Source organism: Gouania willdenowi, chromosome 4 (assembly GCF_900634775.1).
Source record: "Gouania willdenowi chromosome 4, fGouWil2.1, whole genome shotgun sequence".
Classification (NCBI taxonomy): domain Eukaryota; kingdom Metazoa; phylum Chordata; class Actinopteri; order Blenniiformes; family Gobiesocidae; genus Gouania; species Gouania willdenowi.
In genome coordinates this window covers 8,883,786-8,903,913 of record NC_041047.1, presented here as the reverse complement: position 1 = coordinate 8,903,913, position 20,128 = coordinate 8,883,786, and the positions used below count along the sequence as shown (strand labels likewise).

Here is a 20,128-nt window from a genome sequence, read left to right as displayed (position 1 = left end):
AGAGGTTCGGGTTTGTCCGACTTTGGGAACTTTTGAAGAAAAAAAATGTGTTTTTAAATTACACAGGCATACTCATTGCATTAAAACCAATAAATGGTGAAAAATATGTTGGTGCAAGGGAGAGAACATAAAGCCAGATTTTAATTTATTATACATTTTTTTTTAAATTAACAAATGCAATCACTTTAAAATAAATTTGTATAAATTCTTTGGACTTTAGTGACAGACAAATTGCCCGGTGTTGTCCTCATTAGCGCTGGGTGATATGTCGAGTTTTATTTTATTTTGGCGATATAGAAAATTACAATATCGCCTATATCGATATACTGTATATTTTTTTTTTACATCTTGTTTTAGGAGTCGCTGCTTTCACTACTTCTCAGAACAGCATGAAAAGCACAGTTATGGATTTCTAAGTGCGTCCTCGCCCAAACCTTAGCCTAAAGAACTCACATGTGCTGTCCCTTATAGGAGAAAAAGACTAAAGTGCCACATATTTTGTTAGCTGTTAGCTGTTTGTTAGTAAATATGCCATTTTGCATCAAATTTAACCCTGAATTGTGTTTCTGGTCAATTGTAGAGATTCACATCGTATATCGCCATTTTGAGGAAAAATATCGAGATATGAGTTTTGGCCCATATCGCCCAGCGCTAATCGTCGTGTTCATCGCATACATGGGCGTTTCTGGTTGTAGGCGGACTATGCAATTGCACAAGGCCCAACGAGCCACAAGAGGAGAATGAAACACACCTGAAATTATTCCTAATATCCATTAATAAAATAATCCACTGTCAAACTGTCGAGTGTTTATAAGGTGTAATTTTGTCGAAATCGTGGGACTCCCCAGGCATGACAATAGATATTACAGATAGTGACAATTTTGCGGATTAGGAATCTCTCAATGTAGTTGTGCAAATCGGGGCTCTGATTCCATATTTAATATAATATTACTATTACATTATTCTGTTCAGATACATGCGATATTTAGGATTAATAACTAAAATTAAAAAAAAATAAACAGCTAAGTGATTTCATGGGAAACGCAAGAAAACCGATTGAACCTTTTGTTTTACATACAGGAGGAAAACTTTCCATTCACTCATAAAATCATAATTGCACAATCCCAAGTACAAACTCTGTGTGGATGTAACACTAGTGCATATTCACTGATATGGCATTAGCTTATAGAAATGCTGGATGATGTGCTGTTTGCTTCGAGTGGCAGAAAAAAAAACAGAGTAATCTGATTTCTAGATTAGCATTAAGTTCCAATAACAGAAGAGTCAATGACGTGTGCTTAGAAAAATGTAGCAATAAATGGATAATCAGGAAAAGCCGAATGTTTGCCACAAGCTGTTGAACATGATTAAGACATGTTGAACTATAATGAGATTTTTTTTGGAAAAACTCAACAGTGTCCATCCAGAATCAGATATTACTTAAAGTTTACCTTGAGCTTTTTATTACATATTTGTAAGGTAACAAAAAAAAGTGGTGTCCTGTAATTTCTCCATTCAGCAAAAATTGGAATGACACCTAAATGAGCTTTTCTCTGCGTGCTGAAGTACACTGGCACGTTTTCCGTGACTTATGTGAATTTAGAAGTCAGATTATCTGTTCTTTGTAAATCTAGCGTCAGAGAGTGAAGCACTATCCAGTAATGTAACAGGTGGCAGCATACGCACTGATATGGCAGCTCACCCTATAAGTAAACGAAAAGGGCAGTGACTATCTCTCTCTCTGCCGACTCAAGCACCTTTAGGACCTAAGGTGATGGCAACATAATCTCTACTCGAGCATTCAATGCATTACATTATCACATTAATTGATCTGAAACAGTGCAGTGAACTCTATCAATGGTTAAGGAATCTGATTAGAGAACAAGAGACAGTGTTTTGACATTCATTCATGTCAAAGTGGCCAACGAGGAAAGAGTGTAGAGCAAAAGACGAGAATACAAGAAAGGCAACTGGAGAGGCCAAAGCCATTACAAATGTTATGGCAAAAAGGTGGTCGCCATGATGCTGAATATGGTCACTACCACAATCCATAAGGAGGACACCACTGTAAAAGAGAGTAGGATATAGACAGTCAGTAGAGTTGGCATTTAATAAACAAACATTCACTCTAAGAATGTTATAGAAATAGTGCATTTTAATTCACATGATTTGACATGGGAAAAAACCCTATTTATTATTTTGAGCTCAGTTTTGACTCCGTGTTTGTTAAACTGCTGTTTGACTTTGTCAAACAGGAAGTAGTATTTATCTGTAAATAGCTGTCATAGGTTGGCAGTTTCCGTAATGCTGCGTTCACACCGGATGCGTCACGAAATGTCCGTACGTCCAGATTACATACAAAGCCTATGGATAGATGCGTCCCAGATGCGAAATTAATTACTTTTTTTGGGGCATCATGTCATTAGAAGTATGCAGTATGGATTGAAATTATTTAACGTCGCTTGAGGTTTTCTACCTACCTGCATTTGATGAGTTGCACTCCATGTTGATCAGAGCCTCCAAGTAGCCCTTCCCCAGCCACTCTTCATAAGACTTTCTGTCCGCTACACCAACAAGGCGAACGGTTGAATCTTTGAAGATGAGATCTCCTCCATTATAAGCTTGGGAATCAAACATCTTGAATATAGTACCTGTATCACTGCCAAAAAAGGACTACAGGGAGAGGGGCAGAGATAAAGAAGGATTGGTGAGAAACTACGTGATTTCATATATTCTTGTGTTCCGCCCATTTTCGTGAACAGTGTAACCAAAGGCAAATTGAAAATTGTAGCCTATGAAAAGCATTTTACTTAAATGTGCAAAAAGGGATTCCATATCAACCTCTTGCAACAAAGACCAGGACAAACTTTCACAACAATTCATCATTAAAATGTAGCCAGGAGCACAAATTACCTATTCCTGTATTGTCATCATGAGTGATTCATACCTGTGCGCGGTCAAGAAGTCCATAGACAATGTGGATGTTGGTGTCCGGGCGCACCATTACAGCATGGGAAGGGACTCTGGCCAGGTTACAGAATTTGTACTGGGACACTTCAGTTTTAGTCCCTTGGATACAGAGCAGCTGGAAGTCTTTGGAGTAGAGGTCTGTTGCCCAAGGCTCAGTTCCTTGACCTAAACACGCATACATGCATGTTTAACTTCTTTTCATCACAATGTAACTTATAAAATCACAAAACACACAATTCTTCATTTTTTAACATTATTTGCATACTTGTCTTACCATCAGTGTTTTGGAAGACAGTAGTATGTTTTACAAAAGCAACATCTCCATCTCCCTTGGCGAGACACCTGGTTAAACAAATAAACAACATCAAAAAAATGTTGCAGTTGGTTTTGGTAGTTTTGGATTGGACAGAGTCGAGGTTTTGTGAGAGGAAATACACCATGTGGTCAAAGATATAAATGACTGTTTTGCTAACAGTTAACTCTTTCAAGGACATATAGGCTGCGTTCGAAATGGCACACTCCGTACTATACACTACAAACTCAATTCTGTATGATTAGGATTATGACCAATGATGGGCATTTCCACTGAAGTATACAATCAGGTTTCCCAAGTTGCATTTTGAACCTACGACAAAAAACGGAATCTCACTGAGGCTAAATATCTTTGTTGATTGGCCACCTTTAAAATTTCTGAAAGCATTTTAAGTGAGAAAGTGACCAAGTTGAATATCAACATGTTGTCATTTGTTTCATAAAACTCACGGAAACACATTTCATTCAGACATTTCAGAGATTTTTTGAGACCCGCCTTTGTGCTACTGGCAAAACCTCCGGTTAACTTCCAAACAAGAGCCCTATTTACAAAGCGTTAAAAAACTAATGGAAGACAAGAAGAGATGCTTTTGTTTTGAAACGGGGATGTTTGACTTTTAACTTGAAGCTAGTCCCAGGACAAATTTTCATTCTGCTTGCAATGCATCATGGGTCGGTTGAGTATGACTAGTGTGCTCACTGTACATACTTGAAAAATGTCCCGATACAGTATACATCTTGGTATTTCTTGCATACTCAGTCTTTTCATATAATCTAATGTGAACGCATTACATACTAATTTTGATGTCAAACTTAGAATGAGTACTACTTTAGTATGCCATTTCGAACACGGCCTAATTTGGACTAGAAAGTCGGGCATGCAATCGCCGTTCCATTACATTCCAAAGGCTTATTAATCAAACTCATTAACCAATGTCAGTCTTTATGGTTCTGTCTGTCCCGAATTGTTCCCACAAAGTTGGGGGTATTACGTTGTCCAAAATATCTTGGTATGAAGAATTAAGATTACACTTCACTGAAGATAAAGGGCCTTAAAAACTGGTCTGTTAAATACTTTTGTCCATAAAGATTATTTCGGGGGAAGTTTCTTAATATTTCTTTGGAGAAAAGTTTAAACCTGAGAATAGAATGAGATATACTGTACAAACATATTTCCCTCCGAATGAGATACAGGGGTTTCAGAATGTTTCCAGTACCTGAAGGCACCATCATATCCATCATACAGGTCTTTTCCCTTCTCGCATTTGTTCTCTCCCAAGGTGTCACCCACACACAGTCCGCACAGGTTACTGGGAAAACCAGCTTGATTGGCACCTGGTACACAACTCTGCTTGAAAAAACTTCCCATTGCTGGAAACAATATATATAGAGTTAGAAAGGTTGTAAACAGTATACCCTGCAAGAAGCACATGATTGTTTTACTTAGATGACAATAAAACCCCTTACTGACCTTGAGGTATCTGACACTGCTTTGGGTTAATCAGGCCTTTTTCAATCAGAGTTGAAACAGGAATATTCCAGCCTGCGGTGCGTCCATATCCGGTGTGACAGGAGCCACGACCTCGCAGGTCGTCCAGGTTACGTATGTCAGAGCTGCTCTTTTTCACCACAGCAACTGCATAGTACTTGGAGCCATCCTGGTCATCTGGAGATAGGAGATGTCAGAGTGAATGCGAGTTGGAGGACTTTGTTTGCACAATTTGTATATAAAATTATTATACCTGTGTAGCTCTCGCCAGCAGCAGGAACTAAACCGTAGTCTTTGCCTGCTGTGAAAATGTAGCCACCATCCAGTGTGATGGCGTCAGCCTCTTTGTTCTACAAAAACATAATATATCTTATTTAGAGGAGTGTAAAGAGTACAGATAGATCCTGCTCAAGTACAAGTACTGTTACTTGATTGAAATTGTACTCAAGTACAAGTAAGTCATTTATAAAAAGTAGCTCAATTAGTACTCAAAGTAAAAGTTACTAGTTACTTTCACCCTCCACGTTTTTTTTTTTTTGGTAATAAATCTTAATTTGGTTCCCTTGCATACAGTAAATATCTCATGTATAAACTTAAAAAAGGAAGAGACCAAATCTTGCGCAATTGGTACTTAATTTTTTTTAAATTTTCATCTGTATAAAAAAAAAGGTTTGTCAAACTGTACAATTTTTTTTAGATAAAATCATACTAATTATTCAACGCTGTTTTGGTGCCGTGCATTACGTTTAATCTGATTGGTCGGCTATGATGTGATGTATTTGTTGCTGTCTGGTCATTTCATTTTTTTATTTTCACAATATCTGTTGATCATTTGAAAACAGGAAAATAATAATTTACTCAGTAACTGATGGGTGACGAAATATAACAAAACACTTTACTTTTTTTTAAAACGTACTTAAATGCAAGTAAAATTATTGATTTACAAATATACTTTAATAAGTACTGTACAAGTACCCATAAAAGCAAATCAATTACAGTAACGTGAGTACACGTAATTTGCTACTTTGACCTCTGCTTACTTATACATTGGTGGAAGCTTTGTCCCACCCTTATATGGTCATGAACATGACATACCTTGATTCTGTTCATGCAGTCAGTAACGGAGTCTCCAAAGATGCAGGAGATTTTTGGAATCAAACCTTGTTGGCTGAAGGCCACGCTCATGTCTACACACTTCTGTTGCTCACCAGTGGATAGCACACACCAGCGTAGCTGAGTGGAGGCATCTAATATAGCGGTAAAGAGTGTAGAAAACACAGGTTGTCAGATTGGCTCTGACAATAGTGTCCAGGGTTTTTTAAAGGTTCACACAAGGAAGCTTTGTTACACATTCTCTTGGGGTGCGTCTGAATAGTCCCTCAATCTCCTTTCCTATCCACTTTTCCTTAACCACGTGGATGACGTCACAGGGTTAAGGAAAAATCTTAAAAAACTTCCTAAAGGAGTTAGGAAGAAAGGCCATCAGGTTATTTTGAGAATCAGACGCACTTCCACTAGGTGACGTAATAATCCGACGTCGGTGAAGGTTAGTGACGTCTGCTGTGGTAAACAAACTACAAATTTCTGAAAATGGACTACTAAAAGCGCATTTATAACACTTTCCCCTGTGCCTCTAACCACTGATATCATCTCAAATATCACAAGGTTTGAATTGGAAAAGATGCTACCAGGCTACGAAGAACAAAAGTGAAACTAAAACAACTTCACATTGACAATGGTTGCTCACACTCATCTTCCACTCAGATATCAACATTAATCCAAAACAAATATGAATTCATGAAATTGTTACATTTATGCAAGATATAGGCCTACATAAAGTTGTAGGTATACAAATGTACAACCGCACAAACCATTCCTAGGGGAATTAAATATGTTGAATAAAACCTACTGTGGTAAAAATGTCTCATACCTTTTTCTTGAATGACAGAGTGCTCTGTCTTCAGTCATCGTGAGTTTCTGTGAACGATTGGATGAGCGGGACCCTTTAACTGTTGTCGCCACAAGTATTTGTGGGGCAGCGTTATCTGGTCTCCTTTGGTAAAGGATGCATCAGTGTTTCCTAGGCTAAAGGAGGTAATGAAGGAAGCACTGAGCCTCCTTTCCATAGCTTTTAGAGAATTGGAACACTCCTTATCATGGCCGCCACTTCAACACTTCCGGGGTTAAGGAAAAGTGGATAGGAGGGACTATTTGGAAGCACCGTTTGTGTAGCTTAGCGGTGGTTTACCTTCAGCCTTGCAGTCCATGGCTGTCATGGCGTCATTATAATAGTCATTCATCCACTTTTTGGGATCCTCTGACTCAACCGCGTCAAGGGTAGTGGTCGAATTAGAGAAAATCACTGTTCCTCCTCCGTATTCAACAGATGAAAACATCTTGAAGTTTGACTTTTGCTGCAAAAGGACATTTGAATCTTCTGAAAAATATGTCATCGTGCTATGCATGCATCCCATAGTGAATTTCTACATGATAGAAACAAGCAGTAATAGTTAAATATACGGTACCTGACCCTCCTTCAACAAGTTGAACACCACAGAAGGCGTGATGTCATTGCTGACCACTATGCCACGAAAAGGAATGCGGACTAGATGGCACTTCCTCCACTCGGAGACTTTCGCTCTGGTGCCGTCACGACACAGCAATTCGAAATCTGCGGACTGCAATCCATGTGCCCACGCTGGGCCTCGACCTTGGAAGGAAAAAGCTGGTTATCAAAGTCCATAACCAGCTTCTGTCTGTCGTAAACAAACAAATAGTTTACCATCAGTGTTCTCTTCCACGATTGTGTGCTTGATGAAGGCCACCTGACCAGAATCTTCTGCTAAACATCTGCAGGAAGCAAACACCAACACAAGATCATTATCATATAGTCCATAGACAATTATTTTGCAGTTGATTTTAATATCCCTAATTTTCCATTAACTTCATCACAAGGAAAACATGCTGTTAAACATCACAAAAAGGAGGTCAACATCATACCAAGTGACCTACATTTAAGTTAAGGCAGATTCTATTTTGGTTTTGTATCTTTAAATCCAAACATATGCACTTTGCAGATAAAGCGGCAGTTCCAAAAAGCTTTTTCAGTAATGTGCCCACTTTAAAATATTTACACAATAACACTAAACCCTGTTTGTGGCTCTTTAGCTCCTCTGCTGAGGCTCTATCACTGATGGAACTGGAAATCAGTTGTTCTTAGACCTTTCCAAGCCAGGAAAGTCTCATTGAGATATGAATCCATTTTTCAAGAGAGTCCTGGAAGCTGTTAGGTTTAAGGGACTTGCTCAAGGTCCCACAGTTAAGGCCTGCAATGAATTTCGTACCAGCAACCCTCCAGTTACAAGCGTGCTTAATTAACCATTAGGCACCACTGCTTTTTGCACTCATTTGTTGTCCTTCAACACGGTGATGAAAATTCGAACCATCCTTTTTGCTGCATGTCAATAATGGAAGTGTTCATCTTGCATTATTACAGGGTCTTTGGCTGTGTAAGTTTGCCTATTTTGCCAAAACCTCCATAAAATAGTAATAAAATAGACTATACATGTTAAAGTTGTCCTGGCTTCAAGCAGCTGTTGGTCATTTTCTCTCCTTCAAAACAACATGGGGCCTGAAGTGGGTTAACACTCCATTAACCATAAATAAAATGGAAAATTTCCCGTCCCGTTACCTGAAAGCTCCTTCATAGCTGTAGTACTGTTCATTGCTGCTCATCTCACACTTGTGCCCTCCACTACCATCACCCTTGCAGAGCGCACACAGAGACGGTGTGCTACCATCCTCATTGGCTCCCGGGATGCAGCTTGCGTTGAAGAAATTAGCAACTCCTAAACACAAACACACAGAGGTCAATATATTCAATAATGCCAACCATATTTATAATGCTGCTTATGGATCAGAAGTTCAGGGAGAGAAAAGCTGGGGTTAACCATAAGCCACTGAGCAACTCCTGAGTCATTTAATCTAAATCAGGGGTGTCAAACTCATTTTAGTTCAGGGGCCAAATACGAAGCAGTTTATCTTAAATGGGCCGCAGGGAAAATTAGTAATTAAATAATATTATTAGTGCTAGTTTGCTCTTAATAATATATAAAATGTGTACTGCACTGATAATATCATAGTAATAGGTGACATATATTAGTCCATGCAGGATCTTAATGTTCAATCATTTTTTTTTTTTTTTTTTTAATTTTGTGGCCAATTATATGTAATTTGTGGAAATGTAAGCTGCAGTTCTTTTAACAATTTGAGATAATATAATGACTGCCATCATGTGGTATACACGTGGAGAGTTTCATTAACTTTGTGTATTATTTTAGAGATATCAAGCTGAGATATTTGCAACTGAATTAGTTTAATTTGTAAAAAATGGGCCGGATTTTGCCCCCGAGCCTTGACTTTGACACGTGATCTAAAACAAAAAATCAAAAGCTGAAAATTAAAATGTGGAAATCAATAAGTCTCAACTAGTTGTGTCATATTCATGAAAGGTATCTTGCAAAACATTATCAAGTGCCTAATACGGGTCAATGTGTAGGTTTAGGAGACACGTACGAGTCACTTTGGCAACAATATTTGCAGTTTGTTTATATATTCATTTATATTACATCCTGCGTGTGATGCTTGATTTGCATTGATAATTGAAAACAACAGTTCAATTCAAATGTGCGTAGATATGGCAGGAAGGGCATCCCGTGCAATGACTTACGTCTTATGTAAAAAGTTATGAGAACAGCAAAGTTTCTTACATGTTAAATACATTTCTCTTGAGTTCTATAGCTTTATTATTTATTTTAACGTATACTTCCTTTCCAAAAGATCTTGCATTAACCTTCCATGCACCCCCCCCACCCACCTTTGGATACGTCACAGCCCATCACAGACATGTGGCCCTGGTCGATGAGGAATCCCAACGGCATCGTCCAGCCGGCGGTTCGGCCTTTTCCTGTGTGGCAGCTCTTCTTTCCTGCCAGGTTGTTGATGTTGATGCCAGAGTTTGCCTTCTTCACCACAGCCACTGCATAGTAGGAGAATGTATCTGTGGACAAAAAAATACACACTGGTTAACAATCACCTACAAGTGTTGGTACTTACATTCTCAGTTCAGCAGCTGCTTCTGGAAGTGTTATATGAATGCAAACCTAAACAAGACATTTGTCGTAGATGAGGGTGTTTAATGAAAGACAATGTTATTGTGCAGAACTAATGGTTCCTGATGAAATGGTCAAATCTGGCCCTCTAAAGCATCCAATTTGGCCCGTATAAGACAGTAAAAATGAGAGAGAAAACATGAATTATTGTGTAAATTACCAAATAATCCAGTTCTAGATATTTCAAATTCATCAATCTAATAAAACTCTACAATATTTTTAGGCGCTTGCAGTTTTCTTTTGTTTATTTCACAAGAATGTAGTCATTTTTAATTGAAAATTCTGGAAAGAACAATTTTTCCCACAAGTATTGCAATTTCTCACAAACAATTCCACATAATTCCTCTAAATTACACAAAAATTGGTTACAAAACCAATAATTTGAAAATAAGACAGGGACTGATATTAAAAACTAGGGCACAGTGGTGTTAAAATTATTCTTTTTTGAATGCGGCCCATGATCCATATTTGCCCCCTGAACAAAAAAGGAGTTCGATAGGATCAGCAGGAGACCAAAGTACTGCTTTTCTTTTGCCGTTTCAAAATACATGCAAATAATGTGCAATAAAGTGGTCAAACTGTCCATCATGTGATGTCGTTCTTAAACTACTGTGACCTGATTGTGATGAGTTAGAGTTAAGGCATTACATTATATCTATATTTGTTTAAAAGCTTTTTTAATCCATCTGATTTATAAATGCAATACTTACCACCGTTCTTTGATTCACTGGCAGCCATCTTAAAAGAAGACGTCTTTCCGAATTTGTAGATTTCTGAGGCGAACATGGACAAAGCATCGGCTTCTTTGTTCTGCGAAACACAGCAAGTAAAAAAAAAAAGATCGATAGTTGACATAGATAGTTGTGTGGATAGAATGAGAACTCACACCATGAGGTAAGAGTTTGACTTTTTCAGCTTAGCTTTTCAAAAATTAAAGTAAATTATGTAAGTCAGTCATTGTTACTGTACGGTGAATTACTCTGTTATATTTATGTAATATGTAACTATATCATTTTTGGCTGCATTGTATTTCTATGTCTTCTACGGAGCAATGTTGTGGACGTGTTTGTTTCCACTGGAAGTAAGAGTCTGACCTGTAGTTTCTGCACACATTGTTCCACTGTCACTCCATGGACGCAGCTGAGCGTGGGTCTGATCGACACCGCAGAGAAAGCCTGGGACATGGCTCGGCATTTTGTCTGCTCTGTTTCAGATATGGTGCACCATCTGATGCTGCTTTGGCCAAACACTGCCAATAGAGAGGACAGATTATTTCCTTTCTCATCTTAAAGAATAATAACATAACGATAACTCTTTGACCCATTTATTAGATATACCAGTAATGTGATAAATTATAGGTTTTTGTTATTATCTGTAAGGTATTTATGATAAAAACTCAAAACTTCTCTATAGCCTTTAGAAAAACCTCAATTCTGCTGAAAAACACTGAAAAAGTAATTACGTTATATGTTGTGTACAAAGGTTAAAGTTTCCAAATTTAACACAATTATATTATTATTCAATGGCAATGATAAGTATTTTCTCTATTCAAAACCACACCCTGTGTGGCTTATACAGAAAAAAAAATGTTTTAAAATGAACAATTATCCTCCTGTAAAATAATTATATTCATAAAGTAATGCAATGACATTGTGATAACAGAAAGTAGATAACGCTTAATGTGCTGTAATCCAGTCTGTGTATGTCAGACTTCAAAGTTATTACGTTAGAAACAGGTAAGATGTGCCATTTCATTTGCAGTAAAAATAGCCAAATTGTGCCGCATTAGAGCGTCTCTGCAAATCCAGCTCTGTTAGGATGTCAACAACTAGCAGGAGAGGGAAAAAAAGGCGGTAAACCAACAGGCATGATACATGATTTACACTTGTGTGAAGTTAACTTTTCTTTTGCAATAAAATATTAAATAAAGCCGTGCTTCTGTTGAAGTTCTCATGTTTGAGTTTGATTCATTAAAGTGATAGATATCATAAAAAGTACCGATATATCCTACTCAAGTAGAAGTACTGTTACTTTTTTGAGTTTGTACTCAAGTGCAACTACAAGTAGGTCATACATAAAATACTCAAGTACAAATAAAAAGTGGCTCAATTAAATAGTACTGAAAGTAAAAGTTACTAATTACTTTCACCCCTCACCCATGTTTATTATTTTTGGTAATAAATCTTGCCACGGTTTCCTTGCATACAGTAAACATCTCTCAAACTTAAAAAGGAAGAGACCAAATTCACCACAATTGGAATTTCCCACAAGGCATCTGTGTAAAATAAAAGGTTTGTGAAAATGTACAAATCTTAAAAAAAAAAAAAACATGAATTAACATAAATACAATTATCAGGCTCTAAGTATAGCTACATTTATAATTTCTAAAACTGAGAAATAAAGCTCCATTCAATGCTGTTTTGGCGCGGTGCATTGCGTTTAATCTGGTTGGATGGCTATGATGTGATGCATTTGATTGTCTGGTCATTTCATTTTTTGTAGTTTCACAATGTTCGTTGATCATTTTAAAACAAAAAATAATAATTTAGTCAGTAACGGTTGGGTGTAGAAATGTAATAAATGACTTTACTTATTTTAAAACGTACTGTAAAATGACTAATTGAGAAGTAAAAGTACCCTTAAAAGCTGGCCAATCACTGTAACGTGAGTACAGTACTTGTAATCCATTACTTTAAACTCTGGCATCTATCCTAAAAGTCATCTAACTGGTGTTACTTGTTACCATGTGAGACATCAGTGGATTGAAATAGATATGCTGTTTTAAACATAGATACTATATGTATAGATCAGTTCTTACCAGTGTGAAGAATGAGCAGTAGAGCTCCAACCGTCCTCCACACAGCCATGGCCTTGTCCTTTCTCCCTCTGCTTTAGATAAAAACCACCCTTTCCCTCTCCTGCCCTATATATGATGACTCTAGGGTCCAAGTCCTTCCTCTATCTCCAAGACCTGGATTAAAGTCCTTGCATGAAGCCCAGTTCAGGCGTTCAATGATTTATAACGTTTTCCCTTTCAGCATATCATTCCAGAAGAGAAGATATGTGCTGATGTTTGTAATTAAGGTGTACCTACCTGTACTCTGACACGTCTCTGGTCCTGTACGATGGGCTGAAAGCCAGAAGCTGCACAGAAGGTCTTTTCAGCTCTGACCACACCTCTCTCCTCTCCCTGCTCTGCTGTGGTGCTTTTCCACTGATGGAATGAGGCAAAGGAGAGATTCAGGGGACGAAAAGGGTGACTTGACTCACTGCTCAAACAAAAACAAGGGGTCTGTTTACCTCTGTCACTGCTAAAGGTATATCCTCACTTTTTTTTCCAAAAAATAAAGTTGAAGGGAGTTTAAAATGGGAAACATTTGTTGAGGAAATGGGGAAGGTGTTTACAAAATCAACAACTAAAACATAAAAAGATTTGGTAACACTTTACTTGAAGTTTTATATCTAAGGCTGACATTATGCTGTCATTAGCATGAATAAGGTGTCATTAAGACTGTCATTAAGTGTCGTTCGCTAAATTACAACGTTTTTCATTAAATTGATACCTTTGGAGCTATGTTAGCATTTTTTGGGTTAGGTGGAGAGATCTATATTGGGGTTAGGTAGAGTTACTGAGAGATACTGCTGATGTACAGCATCAAACTCTTCTTCAAACTACTTTCAACACCGAGCCCACCGTACGGAAGAAGAAGCTGCCGAACACCAATGAAGTTCCCTCCCTCGTCAGCGGTCACCCCCTCCACACCGAGGGGTCTATAGCCACCCCGCTCGATCTGCAGGAGTACGGGTCTTACCCTCTCCCCCCTGCAGACGGCTACAGTCCCTGATGAGGGGCCGCTCTGCTTCTCTCAGACACCGCCTCCTCTGTTACTTGAAACAGAAATCCCACTCTGCGCTCTGGCTATCCAGCAGGCCTCCCTCCCTCCTCCACCCCAAATTGCCACTTGGAGCGCCCACAATGTTGTGTCAGACTACTGCTACAAATGGGTGAAATGTAGAGGAAATCATTTCACTGTGATGTGCTGAATAAAGTATATTATTATTATTATTATTATTATTATTATTATTATTATTATTAATAACCATGAACGTTTTCTGATTTATTACTGATGCTTTTCTGTACTGGGTTGTACAAGTTGTTCCTCATTGTTTGTTTGATATTGTGCACCAGGTTAACACATCACTGGGAGCACAGTAGCTGCAGAATCACACACTCAGGTTGTGAAAAGAAAATGTATAATACGTACTGTATATTCAAATTCATATAGTAGTTGAAAACAGTTCTGTGAAAAATTCCTAGTAAAGTTCATAAAAGAAAATAGTTCATAGGATTAAAACTCATGGAGAGGTTCATAGTTACCTCGTTTGAGAAAAGTTTATTCATTTGTCACCCATACCAGGTAGACAATAAAAAAAACTCATCCTGCATTTTCTCTGTGTTGGTATTTTTTTCCTGTTTCACAAAGGTTTAACCAGTTCCAGACCAAGCCAGTGAGTATGCAGCTCTTAAGAAATGGAAGAAAAACACGTCATATCTTTATTTTTTTTTTTTTTTTTTTTTTTTTTTTTATCTTTTTTTACCTTGTCTGCACATGCTTTCGAAGGTTAACACTACAAGAAGTGCAATCTTTTGACAGCAATGCATATTTTATTATTGCAATTAAATAAATTTATTTATTTCATTGCATAATTGTGACCGTCACCAGCCCTCCCTAGGGAAGGGTAAGAAATACTTTATTAAAGGGAGGATGTAAAAAAGAGAGGGCAGTGTTACACCAAGGTGAGGGGTTGGAGGGGGGTGGGGAAGTTAGCAGGGAAGAGGGATACAAGATAGGATATGGAATGGGTGAGGAATAGTTTTAAGTGATGCGATGTGAAATTGTGGTTGTGTATATTGTGTTTATTGTTGTGTTGTCAAGCCAGTTTGGTGACCAGTGTGTGGTTTAGGAATAATGGTGGTGGCTGTGAACAGAGGAAGAGGTGAGTGGAAATTCCATAAAACAGGTATTTGGGAACAACGTGTCTATGGTTGAGCCCAGTATGAGTGTTATCCCACAGCCCAAGGCCAGTGCATCCATGACAAATGTATTTCCAAGTACCGCCACTGCAAAACCCAAGAGCCGCCCCCGGGCCCGAAGAAGCAGTCAGGCCAGCAGCAAGAGCAGGCAGCCTAAGGGCCCCCGGCGACCACCCCACGGCCAAGCAGTCCCCCGAACGCCCCCAAGATCCCAAGCCGAGAGGCAGCCATCGCCCCCCCATACACACCCGAGAAAGCCCCAAGGAGCCAAGGACCCAGCTCACCACGCCACCGATCCCACCCCCAACCCCCAGACCCCCCACCCCATCGACCCCCCCACCCCCCCACCCCACCCCCGCGCCTAACCCCCCGAGGGGAGGGCCCAGAGAACTCCCTGCCCGAGGCCCCAGCGGAGGAGCCGAAGCCCACACCCAGCAGACGACCAGAACCGCGCCGAACAGGCAGCCAGTGGGCACCCGCCGGCGAGCCCAGAGCCAGCAGGGGCCCGACCCCAGGCCAGAAGGACCCGGAACGGATGCAGCACCAGGAGCAGCCCGCCCAGGGAGGACGACCACACCCCAAGCCGCATAAGGCACCAGGGGGCCGCTGGGAGTCTCCCCGCCGGCCCCCAGGCCCCCCAACCTAGCCCCCCACGGCGCCCCAGATCACCCTTCACTGATGCCGCCCGCGCCACGAGCTTCAGTTCTTTTTTTTTTTTTTAAAGCCAGGGCCCCCTCCAAGGGCCAAGCCAGACCGCCCCGCCGGGATGTGGCCCCCTATTCCGGCCCCCGACACCCTACCTCACGGGGCACTGCCCAAGCAGGGGCCGTACCAGTAGGTACGCAAGGGCGCGGCACGCGCCACCCGCCCCGAAAGACCCCCGCCAGGACCGGCCCGGCCAGCAGGCCAAGCACCCCGGGCCCCAGGAGCACCCCCCGGGACCAGGACCCCCCAAGGGCAAGCCCCCGGGCCAAGCCCCCCGGGACGCATCCCCCACCCCCGCCCGGGACCCGGCCACGGCCCAGCAGGACCGCACAGCCCCGGACAGCCCACGGCCAGCAGCCCAGGGCCCGCCGCCCCCCGGACAGCGCCAGCCATGGAGCAGCGCCCCCCGCCGGCCCGCGAGCAACCGGCGATCCCCACCGCGGGGACGGAGGCACCCCAACGGCACACATCAAGTGCGGACAGCAGCCCCCAGCCAAAGATGCCCCGGACCCACCCACCAGTCCGCAAACGGCAGGATAGACCCACCAGGCGGCCGACAGCAACCTCCACCACCGGAACAGCTAGCGCCGCCCCCAGTAAACAGCATCACCCCGAGGCGCCAAGCAACCCCGCCCCAACCCCGGCGAGGACACCAGCACCCCCCCAGCACACCCACCCCCCAAACCGGCGAGGCAGGCCGCCCCGGGCCCGCACACCGCGGGGCCCGCCCCCAAGGCCACCAGGAGACAAAGCAAGCACCAAGCCACACCCAAGGGGGAGAGGCACCCCCGCGCCCCACCCGGCCGACACAGCCCGGAAAGACCCCGCAAGGAGAGACCCCGGCAAAGCCCCCCCGAGACCCACCGCCACGCCCGACCGCACCATCTTGATGTGCTTTTGCTCTATGCAGTGGCCCAGCCACCAACAGAGGGGCCAGGCCCCCACCGGAGAGGCCCAAATATGTGTACCAACCCACCACCCTGTTATGGTGCCTCTCCATTCCCCAATGGAGAGGCACTTCCCGATCCCCTGTGTGAATGTGTGTGTTTGGTGAATGTATGGGGTGTAATTAAAAGAAGGGGGATGGAGGGGAGCGGTGCTCCCCCTCCAGCCTCTGTGGATTTATGTGTATGTGGTGTAATAGGCCGGAGGGTGTAAAAGATGATACACCCTCCGGGGGGTGACATGTTGAGATGCGATTAAAATTGGAGGGATTAGTAGGGCAACTAGAGGTGGGAGGGCCGCCCCCACGCCACTACATAGTAACACAGGTGGCGGCCCCCTCCACCCCCAGCCCCACCATCCAGCCCCCCAAGGGTTGGGTATTGGTGTGTGGTGCATTTTGTGAGTGAGCCAGACCAGCTGGGAGTGGGGTGAAGTGAACATGTAGGAGGCCTGTCCAGTGTGAGCCGGGCCCGTCCGCGTGGCGGGCCACGCGAGAGGGTAGATGGCGCAGACGGGCAAGTGGCACTGCGGGCCCCGGAACAGCACAGCCGGAGACCCCCCCCCACGGCACCCCCCAGACCGCGCCGGCCCCGCGGAGCACGGCGACACCCCCCACCCCCGGGCACAGCCAGGCACCAACAACATCCCCCGGCGCCCCAGGGGGCGACCCCCGCCGCCCGCCGGCCCGGAGCAACGCCACCCCGCCACCAAGGGGAGCGGCCGAGCGGGGGGGAGGCCCATGCCCGCACCAGGGCCAGCACAGGCCCACCCGGCGCCACGATACAACACTCTCCACCGGGAGGCGGCCCCGGCCCCCCCGACGAGAGAGGACGCCATCCACCGCCAAGCAGGGCCATCCCGCCAGCCACGGACCGGCAAGCCAGAGTACCGAAGCACCCCCAGCCCGGAACCGCCCCCCCACACCAACGGCGCCAATAGAGCCCCCCCCCCCCCACGGAGGCAATCCCCGACGACCCACGCACCGGCACGAGACACCCCCCCGACGCCAGCACACCCCAAACAACAGCGGGCCCAAGGCCACCAGCCCCGCCCCGCCCAAGGCTGCGCAGCGCCGCCACGAGCCGCGGCCGGTCCCCGGGCAGATGGCCGGAGAGCACCTCCCCGGACACGTAGCCCAAGGATCCGCCCCCGGGGCACCCCCGCCCCGGAATCGCGCCCACGGCGCCCGGTGCACCCAGCCAGCAGACCAGCCAATCCCAACGCGGATCCACCGGGCCAGGAACCATGCGCCGCGCCCCCGCACACCCGCCCAATACGACCCCCGGGGAGGCCCCATAGCACCCCTCACCCCACCCCCTAGCCATAACGTCCACACCCCGGCCATTGCGGTCGTACAAAAAGCCCCCGAGGGGGCCCCGCCTAGCCCGTCGCGCAAGCGACATCCCTAGCAAAGGTGCGCCCCAGGGAGCCAAGCCAAGGACCCGCAAGGGCCGACGGAGCAACCCACAGCCACACCCCGCCACCCAGCAACCCAGGAGGCAATCGCCGACCCCGGGCAGCAGCCACCCCCAAAGCTACCCCCACCCCGGATCCCCCCGGACCGGAGCCAAGGACCCCACCACCCCAGGCCCCCCAACGAGACCACCCCCCAGCCAACCCACCCGGCACGGCACCGCCCGCCCCCCAGGCGGGAGCCACAGCCCCCCCACCAGCGCCCCAGGCCAACGGGAGCCCCCCAAACCCAACCCCACAGGATGGCGGGCGCAAGAGCAAAGGAGGAGGAGGGGGGGAGGACGAGACAGGGGGACAGGGAGCAAGGGGAAGGAGCGGCAGGGGAGCACGCAGGGCCCCAGCCCCAGAGACCAACCAGATGCGCATGCAAGGGGCAACGGCGCCAAATCAAACAGCCCCGGGACCCCGTGAACACCCAGAAGGAATGCACACCCGTGCTGAGGCAACAAGGCACCCCGGCAACCCACCCCAGCCATCCTGACCAAGACCACCCCAGAGGCCCAAGGCGGCCCCGGCCTACAGTTGGGCTAGTGCGTTAGTAAAGAGTGGTGCTGGCAGTCGCTTGCAGGCTAGATCATCAGGCTTTTAAAAATTTAGATTTAATGCAATTAAAAAAGGAGTCCAACGCTCCTCAAAGCACGTTATTTTTTTTTGTTTTCTGAGAGCAGACATCTTTTCCATGGAAATAAATTCTGTGAGGAGATTTTGCCATTGGTTTATGTTTAAGGATTTTTTGTCTTTCCAATTTAGTAATATTGTTTTTTTTGCTATGGCTAGTGCCGCAAGGATTGATTGTGATTGGTTTGCTGGAGGTTGAAGCATTGTCAGGTCTCCAATCAAACAAAGATTTGGAGATAAAGGAATTCTGTAGTCCAAAATGGAGGACAGTTTTTCAGTGATTAGAATCCAAAAGTGTTGAACTGGGGAGCAAAGCCATAAGGCATGTAAATAGGAATCCGCTGTATTCTGGGTACACTGAGAGCAGATGTCTGTTGCTGAGAAGCCCATTTTATGCATTTTCTGTTGGGTAATGTGGGATCTGTGGAGGACCTTGTATTGAATTAGCTGAAGGTTTGTGTTTTTTGTCATCTTAAAAGTATTACAACAAATTTCTGCCCAGAAATCAGTGCTCGGGGTGATTGAGAGTTCGGCCTCCCACTTCGCGATTGGTAAGTAATTACAGTTAGTGTTCGAAAGCGCTCTGTATATTTTTGAGAGTTTTTTTGATTTTGTTGAGATTTTTTTCATATATATAGCCAGTTCTGGAGGTTGTAACGTAGTTAAGTCTAGTGGAGTGGTTTTCTTTATTGTCTCTGTTACTTGTAAGTACTGTAGAAAGTTACTTTTATTTATATCGAATGCTTGGGTTAGATTGTTATATGACCTGATCTTGTCATTTTCAAAAAGGTCTTGGAGATGAGTGATTCCACTCTCTTCCCATGTCTTCAGATAGAGTGGTGTTTTTTTATTTTTAAAGTCGGGGTTGTGCCAGATTGGAGAGAGTATACTAGTTTTTAATTGGCCATTTGTGATGTCCAGGGCTTTCCACCATGCAGTCAGTGTGGAGGCAATTAGTGGGTTTTTAAAGCAGTTGTGATGTTTGAGGGTCGCAGTGATAAAAGGGAGATCAGAGAGTTTAATGTGTTTGCAGTCTAACTGTTCTATTTCTAGCCAGGTGTTGTAGTATTCTTTTGGATTTAGCCATTCTGTTAAATATAGTATTTGGTTTGCTAAGTAATAATGCATGAAATTAGGGGCTTCTAAACCACCCTCGTCTTTGTTTTTTTGAAGGGTAGAAAGGCTTATTTTAGGTTTTTTATTTCTAGTATAGAATTTTGTAGTTGTAGAATCTAATCTTTGAAACCATTGTTTTGGTGGTTTTAGTGGTATCATTGAGAACAAGTAGTTTATTTTTGGTAAGATTTTCATTTTAACTGAGGCTATCCTGCCAAGTAGTGAGATGGGGAGATTGTTCCATCTCCGCAGATCTTCTGTGACTTTGTCCAACATCGGATCATGATTTAGTTT

General features: G+C 43.7%; 1 protein-coding gene across 1 annotated transcript; it reads right to left on the bottom strand.

Annotated features, from left to right (window-relative positions):
- Positions 1-290: 290 nt before the first annotated feature.
- On the bottom strand, positions 291-13,016 carry meltf (melanotransferrin). The gene is made up of 16 exons (XM_028443680.1): positions 12,761-13,016; positions 11,037-11,191; positions 10,653-10,752; positions 9,648-9,830; positions 8,463-8,619; positions 7,554-7,621; positions 7,297-7,481; positions 7,020-7,185; positions 5,867-6,018; positions 5,025-5,121; positions 4,754-4,948; positions 4,500-4,653; positions 3,245-3,312; positions 2,948-3,135; positions 2,481-2,673; positions 291-2,065 (listed from the first exon to the last, which is right to left on the bottom strand). The coding sequence occupies exons 1-16, from the start codon at positions 12,807-12,809 to the stop codon at positions 1,998-2,000; spliced, it is 2,178 nt and encodes a 725-aa protein (XP_028299481.1). The 5' UTR covers positions 12,810-13,016; the 3' UTR covers positions 291-1,997.
- Positions 13,017-20,128: the final 7,112 nt, after the last annotated feature.

Bases quoted from the DNA above. Each gene is read 5' to 3' on its own strand.
- meltf (XM_028443680.1), bottom strand. From the start codon at position 12,809: ATGGCTGTGTGGAGGACGGTTGGAGCTCTACTGCTCATTCTTCACACT. The intron at 8,620-9,647 runs GTGGGTGGGGGG...GTTTGTGTTTAG, and splicing joins GGGCTGTGACGTATCCAAAG to GAGTTGCTAATTTCTTCAAC. The intron at 5,122-5,866 runs GTATGTCATGTT...ATGTTTTTGTAG, and splicing joins ACTGCATGAACAGAATCAAG to AACAAAGAGGCTGACGCCAT.